Source organism: Benincasa hispida, chromosome 3 (genome assembly GCF_027475165.1).
Source record: "Benincasa hispida cultivar pf3 chromosome 3, pf3_genome.v1.1, whole genome shotgun sequence".
NCBI classification, from domain to species: domain Eukaryota; kingdom Viridiplantae; phylum Streptophyta; class Magnoliopsida; order Cucurbitales; family Cucurbitaceae; genus Benincasa; species Benincasa hispida.
This window is the reverse complement of record NC_143480.1, coordinates 48627426-48637505: the sequence shown is the minus strand read 5'-3', so window position 1 is coordinate 48637505 and position 10080 is coordinate 48627426. Positions and strand designations below refer to the sequence as shown.

The following is a 10080-nucleotide window of genomic DNA, read 5'->3' as shown; positions in this document are numbered from 1 at the left end:
CACCAACTCATCTTTCTCAATTGGATCAACTCACAAAAAGTATAGTTTACGAATACCTACTTTAAATTTTAAGATTTGTTAGGTTTAAGTTGATTCAAATGATATGAATTCAAATTTGGTGATTCAATGGAATGAAGAATCAATAAATCAAAAGCAAAAGAATTAATAAAAGCAAAAGCAAGAGCATGAAGGAAGTAGCTTGAGGAAGAAGATTAAGGTGTGTTTGTTTGGTTTATTATTAGTATTTTTTTTTCCCTCTTATGGCCTTCAAAAATCAAACACAAACAAACAAGTGATAGCCGTTGGTGGGAAGAAGGCTGTTGAAAAAAGTTGAGTCTTTTAGTTAGAAGTTAGAACAACTAACAAAATGATCATAATCAAAGAAATTTAATTAAATTTTGGTTTAACTATAGTAACTAGAGTTTTTTAATTTGTAAGCCAAACAAGTCTTCTAAGGAAAGTTAACAAAAAGGGTACCTAATTAATGCTACAAAAACTATACTTCCATATTTCAACTCCAAGAACATCACCAACAACAACTTTTTTTTTTTTTTTTTTTTAATAACTCTTTTTGGGTTTTGCTTGATATCTAGAGTACTTACCAAATGATTTGGTTGCTTTATATTTAAGATTTTAACCATATTCTTTTCTTGATTTTTCAGTTTTTTTTCTTTTCAAAATATCATTCTGGTTTTATGACCTTTATCTTTTATTTTATTTTTAACTTTTGAAATTTTGATTTTTATCTCCATTCTTTCGTGGGTTATTTTTAAATATAGAAAAATAAATCTAAATATTTATAAAATATAGTAAAATTTTAAAACTAATGATAGATGCTCTTCTATTAGTGTCTATCAGTATCTATCATTGATAGTTCTAAAATTTTATTATATTTTATTAATATTTTCAACCATTTTACTATTTGAAATAATTTCCCTTTGTTCTTTCTCTTTTAAAAATTCTTTTTTTTTAACGTTCTCATTAATCATCTTTATTTTAACTTACTAAAAAATGTGATGTAACTAACAAACACTCTTTTTTTAGTTTAGCATATATACTACTGGGATTCATATCTTCTGACTTTATGATTGTAATTTGGAAAACATTATATATTAAAAAAGAAGAGTAATTATAGAATTATAAAATTTCTGATGCAGAAATAAAATTATCTATGTTTTCGAAAATCAATTAATTAAAAGGAATAGAAAAAAGAACTTAAAAAGGACCCAAGGATTATGTTAATTTTGCAATGATAAAATGGCACCCCTGTTTCACGATTCCCATGGCACATATTTTTAAATTAAAATAATTTTGAAACCCCAAAAGTTATTTTAATCACTGTGATTCCCACTTCCCACATCTATGATTCAAGAACCCTCGTTTAAGGAAAGCAAAGGCCACAGTCTTTGAACACACACCGCATCACCGCCATCTTAGTGTCTGCTTAAAGTTTTGGGACCATGGATGCTCTGTCCAGCTCTCATAAATATCAATGGCGGACACCGCTTCTCTTTGTCTTTCCAACTTCATGTGTTTGATCCCACTCACAGTAATCATGAGTACCACCTCCATTTAAATTCATCCACCTCTTTCCTTTCATTGTTTTCACCGTTTATACATACACATACCCTTTTCATTATCAGCCATGGTTGATTTGAGGTGAAACCTTTTGGATAAAGCGAAATCGACCCTTCGAAGAGTGGCCCCATATCATTTCAGAACCCCATTTTTCTTTGATTTAGCTATCTGGGTTTTGGAATCTCCTTCGCAATTTGTGTTTGGGAGCTGGGTTTTGCTTGAGAAGGCTTCAACTGGGTGAAATCGAAGTGGGTTGCTCTGATTTTGTGCTATGGTTGTGACTGAGAAGGGGAAGTTGTAATGGAGGAGAGTGTGATTGAAAAAAGCCAAAGCATTGGCGACATTGTGTCTGAAAATGAGACGCTTGGCCATTTGATTGAAGAACATGGGCGTGAGAGTAGCTCCAGCTCTGATTTTCTTACATCAGAAACCACAGGGCTCGAGGAGCATAGTCATAGTGGTTCTGAGGATTCATCTTCCCCTTCTTCATTGAGTTGGTCTACTCGAAAAGTTGAGGTACCTGATTGTATTAGAACTAATGGTGTTGTTAATGGAGATAAAAACCATGTTGATAATAGGAAGCTGGAGAAGAAAGTATCCTCATCATCAGGTAATTTAGATTAAACCCTTTTTTCCTTTCTGGGGTTTCTCCTTAAAAACTATATTAATTTGTTTCTGTTGTATGGGGGTTATAGAGATTGAGATGATGAAGGAAAGATTTTCAAAACTGTTGCTTGGAGAAGATATGTCAGGATGTGGAAATGGGGTTTGTACAGCATTGGCTATATCTAATGCCATTACAAATCTTTGTGGTATGTTTTGTCTGTCTTACATATTGCCCGAACTCTATCTAGAATTGGGCTCGATTTCAGATTGTATAATGCTGCTTCCCTTCCCCATTGTTTTGTTATAGCCACTTTGTTTGGGCAACTATGGAGATTAGAACCCCTTCCATCAGAAAAGAAAGTTATGTGGAGAAGGGAGATGGATTGGCTTCTTTGTGTTAGTGATCACATTGTCGAATTGACGCCTACTTGGCAAACGTTTCCTGATGGAAGCAAGCTTGAGGTATGGAATGACTTCGAACGAGCACCCCATGGCTTTTGTTTTCTGAGAATTAAGTTTCTGCCTGTTTGAATTGCCTGCTTCATTTATCTCGCCTTTCATCTGCCTTTGTAGCTTTTGTCTTAGGATTAAATGCTAATACTAATACAACGGGTATTCTCGACATTATGCCTTGAAGAGGACTCAAAACTCCACATTCTTTAACAGGAGATTTTGAGTCTCATATGTCTACCATTTCACCATCAAGGCATCTTAAAAGTGAATCATATTCCATGAATATGATATCTATCTAGTGTGATATATGGAATATATGACAAAGGTGGAGTGTTAGAGTGTCTCTATTGCTTGGTCATGGCATATAGGTCTGAGTTGGATATCCAATTGCTTCGATTTTAGCAAAATCTGTACCAACACAGGCCAAAACCTTTAGTAATCAGTTCTCTAATTTGGATTCTCTGTTTGAACTGGATTTTTTTTATCAATACCATCATATCTATTGAACAGAACTGCAACCAAATGTGAAAGGGAATAATTTAAATGTTCCTGTATTTTTAAAGCATAGATTTTCTGATGGTGTTTTATGATCCTGCAGGTTATGACGTGCAGACCACGCTCAGATCTCTATGTAAATCTTCCTGCTCTTCGAAAACTGGACAATATGCTTCTTGTATGATTCACCAACATTCACTAATCTCTGTGTTCCAATACAATCAATTGTGAGATCTGTTCTAAATTTGGTAAAACAAATTATTTGCAGGAAATACTAGATAGTTTTGAAGATTGTGAGTTTTGGTATGTTGATCAAGGGATACTGGCTCATGAGACTGATGGGTCTTCCTCTTTGAAAAGAGTGCTACAGCGTCAAGAAGAAAAATGGTGGCTTCCTGTTCCTCGAGTTCCTCCTGGCGGTCTCCATGAAGACTCAAGAAGGCAATTGCAACACAAGCGGGAGAGTACAAACCAGATACTAAAAGCTGCAATGGCAATTAACAGTACAACTCTGGCTGATCTGGAAATTCCTGAACCATATCTCGAAGCCTTACCGAAGGTATGAGATGCAAAAATTGCTATGATTCTGATATCCAAAGCAATGTGATTTTCTTATCTCTGATCCTACTTGATTTCAGAATGGAAGAGCCTGTTTGGGAGATCTTATATATCGATATATTTCCTCGGATCACTTCTCTCCTGAATGTTTGCTTGACTGCCTTGAAATGTCTTCTGAACATCAAGCTACAGAGATTGCTAATCGGGTTGAGGCTTCAATCTATGTTTGGCGGAAGAGAATAAACTCAAAACCTGCCACTAACTCCACCAAACAAAGTTCAAAATCATCGTGGGAAATGGTCAAGGAGCTGATGGTCGACTCGGAGAAAAGGGAGTTGCTTGCAGAGAGAGCAGAGACTCTACTACTTTGCTTGAAGCAACGGTTTCCCGGTCTTCCACAGACAACCCTAGATATGAGCAAGATTCAGTACAATAAGGTCTGTCCCTACCAGAATTCTTTCAACTTTCCACTCAATTAACCCATAGTAACTTGAGTAGATAACACTTGTTTTTTTCATTTAGGACGTTGGGAAATCCATCTTAGAGAGCTACTCTCGAGTTTTAGAGAGCCTAGCATTCAATGTCGTTGCACGTATCGATGATTTGCTTTACGTGGATGATCTCACAAAGCATTCCGATCATCAACTCTCATCTATATCCAAACTTGGTGTGATTTCTCACAAGAACAGCCCATTGCATTTCCCAGTGCCCGTCTCTGGCACTCCATATAAAACACCCTTTGCCACTCCAAGCTTTTCACCTGCACAAACAGCCAGCCCTGCAAAGGGAGAGAGGTCACCGTTCATTCCCAGCACCAAGATTCCCCAGCGTGGGTTTGGAGTAAAAAAGGTTTTGACCGACTATCTTAGTGTGGAAGCAAGAGGAGGAAAAGAATTCAGCAATAAAATTGAAAAAGCTGAGCCGACCACAAACTCGAAACTCGACAGGCAAGCCTCTCAGTACAGGGGAGGATTAGCAAGCTCACCCAGACAAGGATCGGTTGTGGAAGAGTGAAATCCAAGGTTGGTTTGAGGAAGTTGAGATTCATGGGGTTTGTTTTTCCACTTGAATTGTCACTTTTCTGCATATTTTTTTTTTGTAGGCATAGGATGTATATTTGAAATTGGGGAAGGTTTATCTTCAGAATTGGGCTGTATTTGTGTTGATGAGGTGTGATTGACTGTCAATATGAGGAATCAAATGCTTCATCTCTTTCCTGACTTACCTATGTTTTGACTGTGAAAGTATAAAGAAAATAAATTTTCATTTACAAATCCAATCTTGCAAGCTGCTCATTTGAGTTTAGGTACCAGATTTTAAATGGCATAACATAACTTTTTGGGTACCAGAATCTGAATTTTTCCAATCTCACTTCAACTGTCTTATGGGACATTGCCACTCAATCCTATAAAATAATAAATCTAAGGGCACCACATTTTCTTTATTATAATAGTAAAGATAAGCTTTCAATAATTTGGTTATGCCCAAATCTCCTATAATTCAACTTATATTTTAAAAAGTTATACAAACCAAAATTAAAGAATTCATACCAATGAGCTCAAATATAAAGTTTACATTTCATACAGTTTTTAAGACTTATCTCATTTTAGTTCTGGTTCATATACGTACATGTCCAGATAGTTTTGAAAAAACAAAATACAAAACAAAATACGGAGTGAAAGATTTAAACTTAGTCTTTATGTTGTCTCATCCTAAGATTAATATTTATTCTTAGTTGTAAGTTATTTTTCTATTGAAATTAATATAATAATAAAAATAATTAATTCAAGATAAAACATTACCCAAATAAAATTATCAAAAATAATACTCAAATGCTTAGAACACCTTTTTAAGAAGTAATTTAACCTAGTAGAGATTGATCACCATGATTTGAATAAAAAACTAAATTTTATGCACAATTTCTACTTCCAAAATTATTTGAGTTTACAAAGTTTAGTGTTTAAAATTTGAAAAAGAATTGAGAAAGATTAGGTAAGATTTGGAAAAATTATTTAGAATCTCGATGTTCATCCCAATCGAGATTCCACCAGTAAAGCTCAAAAGAATCGATAATTCGAATATAAGACGAAAAGGTTAATTTTTTATTAAAATCTCAGGACTCGATCTCGACCTGGAAGCACCAAGAAAAACTATTTAAACGTTTTTTCAAAAAGTGTGCTAGTGTGCTAGTTATGAAAGGAGGAAACATTTTGGAGCTATTTCTGATCATTTCTTAAAAATCTTTCCAAAATTTGTAAAGATAAAGCTAATAGATATTAAATTTCAGACATTTAAGAGTAGGACTAGAATAGAACCCGTTTCAAATACAATAACTATATTGGTATCTTATTTTTAGTCAAATTTATTGAACACAAAATTGAGGAGGAAGTTTTCAACTTTTTGAAGTATTTGGACTAATTAAACTAGAAAAACTAATGTGTTAAACTAGGACCAGAATGAAATTAATACAAATCTAGATAATTCAAGTGTTGAAACTTATTTGGATTGACTATAAAAAAAAGCGTTTTAAAACGATTATGGAGTGATTGTCAAAATGAAAAAATTAAACCACATTTAGCTAGGGTCATGTTGAAATATTTTTCTAATTTAGATCGAAGTGTTTAGACGGAAAGTTAAGGGAGAAACTCATCTTTTAAAACTAACAGAACAAAACAAAAGGCAACGAAATAGAGGTAACTAAAAATTAATATAAGATTCATTTAAACGCAACATTGATGTTGTTGGTTAGCACATTATTTACTATCTAAATTATGAGTGGTGTGGAGAACCAAAAGTAACATCAAAAAAACAAAAACAAAAACAAAAAAAAAAAATCAGATCAAAACATTGCCAAGAATTGTGGCTGCAGAATCTCTGTCCCCATCCCACCATCTTTTCAATTATTTTCCCTTTTAACGGCCAAACTTAACGACCTTGGAAAAGCAAGACCATAAAAACTCCTTGAAAGAAAATGACTGGTTTGGCCATCCAACTTTGTCAAGATATCCTTAACTCTTGAATAAGGATGGGAAAATGACACTCCCAACTACTTTGACTTCTCATATTGCTTCAGCCTTGTTTGGCTTTCTAAGGAAAACAAGGAGAAAACCAGAGAGAGCTTCATGAACTACCTAACCAAACAATCCCCGATCATTCTGAGAGCGAAATATATATATTCAAGATTTTGATTCAAGTTCCAATATGATACTAATAAGCAAACAGCAACCCAGATTTCCTTTATGCTAAAAACGCCAAGGTTTAAACAACAAACACCAGAAGCAGCAGCAGTAGCATTCTTTACAGTAAAATTGAGAAAGATGCCTATAAAACTACTAATAATTAACTTGAAAGAGATTCTGTTGTTTTGGCTGGAAAAATGGATCAACCAGCTTTTTCTCACAACGATCTCGCTATCGTCTAGCTTCATACAATAAGAGGTGAAGTAGAAGTAGTGCTGCAGCTCTATGATCCTATGTACCTGCACGTTAAACCGTCACAGAAAAATCTACAATTCAACCTCAGCATCTTAGATGAAGTCGAGAATAATGGTATTAATAAAACAAATTTGAATGATAATTTGAAAAGAAACTTTGAAATTCTAAGGAGAGCCTGTGGAGTTCGGTGGTGATCAGAATCAACAATTTTGATTAGGCAGCCAAATGCTTCTAACAAATAATGACAGCCATGTTTCTAAAATAGTAAGAACCTAGTTCATAACATTTTAAAACTAAAAATACCTTAATAAGTATATAAACCTTGGCAAGTGATCTAGCACTAATAATAGAGAGATCCTGCAAACAAGGATCGGAAATGAAATGAGTAATTGAAAGAAAGATAATTTTCAATATTTTTCTCATAAGCAGCAACTCTATTTCATACCTTGCCACCAATTTCCTCTTGAAGCACTCCCAGAATCATCTTCTCCCCCTTCCTTCTTGTACTGAAACATGTCACCAGAGTAAGTCAAAGCAGGTCATTAGGAGCAAGAGAATACTCAATTTTAGTGTCTATTCAGATATATGTTACCATTCTGTTTGAACAAGGGGAAAGCATTCCAAGTACTTTTCAAACAGAAGAGTACTAACATGTTTAGTGCTTTAAAATAGTCAACTTACATAAGAAAATGAAGTAATGAATAAAAACAAAAAGAGAAATGTTACGAAATCCGTTGAATCTGAAAGTAAACAAGGAATTAAGCTATATGAAAAGATACTAAACTATAAAGTGATGTATTGAATACACTAACCGCAGAGTTCACCTCGGAATTGTACGAATTCTGAGGATGAGTATAAACATCTTGGCCACCATAATAGATTGATGAGCTAAGATGGCATGGTTGTGCTCTCTGATCCTGATAAATGGAACTCATATCTTTATTCTTCATCTCCGGACTCTCCTTTTGTGTATGATTAGCAGTATCATCTGCAGAGATTAAAAAAAAGATATCAATAAGGAAGATTTCTATAATAAAATTTAGATCTCAACGATTTGCTTATTGAGATGGATATCTTTTGAAGAGAACAATATCAAGCAATTTTCAGAACCAAGTTCATGTGTAAGCAAAAAGAAACTGGCTCCAAGTCATTGGATTTTGCAAGTGTCAAGTCTTGGTTGTGAATTATATCCTAAAATTCCTCTAAGAAGATTTCTCTAAGAACCCATTTATATATTTTCTCCATATTTTAAAAGTATGGCTAGGTAAAAACACCTTCCAGAATTCTTAAGGTGAAAACATTTAAAAATCTTTCTGTATCCTTGAACATGGCATAAGAAATACTTGAAACATTATACACAATAGAAAAAGCTTCAAAATCATAATCCTCTGATGCTATCAGCTGTTTTTCTTTTTTTTTTTTTAAAAAAAAAGTCATATGAGAAACAGGAAACCAGTTTAAATTCAATATATCAATTCAACACCATAAGAAAACAAGAAGTAGAACAACCAATCTTGAAGATGGAGCCTCAAAGTGGAAGTAAGAGAAGAAGCCTAACGCTCAAGCTTCTTCTTGAATAGATAATCAATACAATAAACAAACCTTGAGCTTCAGCGTTGGGGATCCATGGCTCATTTACAGAATCCCTCTCTCCCTCTTTGGTCTGAGAAAGCAGAGAGTCTCTCCCTAAAACCTGAACAAGTAAAACAGATATAAATTTTAGAAATTCTTAATTAACAATTTTAGATATAAATTGAAGAGTTCAATTGCTCCATCTTTAAGGGAATGGGGAAGCAATGCATCCAAGCGTGAGTCAATAAACGCTATCAATTGAGGAATCATCACAAATTTGCTTCAATTCATTAACATAATCAAAACCCATTTAAAAAGGGGGCAAAAAAAGAGTATTAGAAACAAGAACAAGAACAAGAACAAGAAGAATCACAATCCATGGAGAGAACTGAAAGAGAAACAAAAATAAATAAAAATAAATAAATAAATAAAAAAGGAACAATAACACAAACAAAAACCAGAAAATCAATGATCATGGGATAGCAATCGAGAAGGAATGGGTAGAATGAAACAAACCTTTGAAGAAGGTGCAAAAATAGAGCCAAAAATCCCAGTGGTGGAAGAATAGGAAGTCTCTTTGGAGCCAAAGAGGTCAGTAGTGAGAGAAGAAGAAGAGGATCCGAGACCCACATGCTTTTTCCCTTCCATTTTGATTGTAATCAATGAAAAACAGAGTTGCCCTTCTATCAAATTTGGGTTTGGAAGAACCCCTTTAATGGAGGAAGAAAGATTGATGGGTTTGAGTTGTTTCTGGAGGAATGGAAATGGGGAAGGAAAACAGAGGAAGAGAAGAAAAGAGAAGAAAAGAGAAGGGAAGAACACGTGAATGCTGGGATAACAGAGTTGAAATGATGATGATGAAACTGCCAGTTCGTTCCACCAATTTATAAGGCAGAAAAGAAGGTTTTGTGAAAATGGAGAAAACAGAATCAAAACTAAAACCTCTTTCAAAATCTCTGCGAGTTTCTCATTTTGCCTCGATCTCTCGCTCTTTCTCTCTCTCTCTCTCCTTGTGTAAAGTTTTTTCTTTTCCTTTTTATTTCTTTCATATTTCAACCTGTCAAATGAATTAATTGGAACGATGACACGTGGAGTCGTAAGTCCTCTATGTGGGACACACAATGACTACCAATCATTTTCCGCCACGGTTCATCCCAGACTGGATAACGACAATTTCCTTTTTTCATAACAAATTTCAATTAATTTTTTTTTTGAAAAATATCAATTTTAGGGTATTCAAATGATCCGACATTTCGAACAATTCGGACAATCCAATCGAAATTGTAAGGGTTGGGTTAGATTTTTTGGACTGGGTTGAGTTCAGGTTACAAATTTTTAAATTTAGATTGACCAAATCCAAATCAAATTTCTAATATATATATAT

General features: G+C 34.1%; 2 protein-coding genes across 3 annotated transcripts; one reads left to right on the top strand and one right to left on the bottom strand.

Moving 5' to 3' along the window:
- The first annotated feature begins 1322 nt into the window (after positions 1–1322).
- Positions 1323–4964, top strand: LOC120073352 (rop guanine nucleotide exchange factor 7-like). Its single transcript, XM_039026146.2, has 7 exons — positions 1323–2188; positions 2274–2390; positions 2492–2646; positions 3236–3310; positions 3401–3691; positions 3771–4127; positions 4213–4964. The coding sequence occupies exons 1-7, from the start codon at positions 1879–1881 to the stop codon at positions 4702–4704; spliced, it is 1797 nt and encodes a 598-aa protein (XP_038882074.1). The 5' UTR covers positions 1323–1878; the 3' UTR covers positions 4705–4964.
- A 1879-nt stretch (positions 4965–6843) lies between these two features.
- SIS (E3 ubiquitin-protein ligase RLIM-like protein) lies at positions 6844–9721 on the bottom strand. Of its 2 annotated transcripts, none has more exons than XM_039026147.2 (6): positions 9213–9721; positions 8727–8817; positions 7937–8112; positions 7570–7630; positions 7428–7481; positions 6844–7168 (listed from the first exon to the last, which is right to left on the bottom strand). In XM_039026147.2, the coding sequence occupies exons 1-5, from the start codon at positions 9342–9344 to the stop codon at positions 7465–7467; spliced, it is 477 nt and encodes a 158-aa protein (XP_038882075.1). In that variant the 5' UTR covers positions 9345–9721; the 3' UTR covers positions 6844–7168; positions 7428–7464. The 2 variants fall into 2 exon arrangements, with proteins under 2 accessions (XP_038882075.1, XP_038882076.1); XM_039026148.2 differs by having other exon boundaries at positions 7949–8112; positions 9213–9699.
- Positions 9722–10080: the final 359 nt, after the last annotated feature.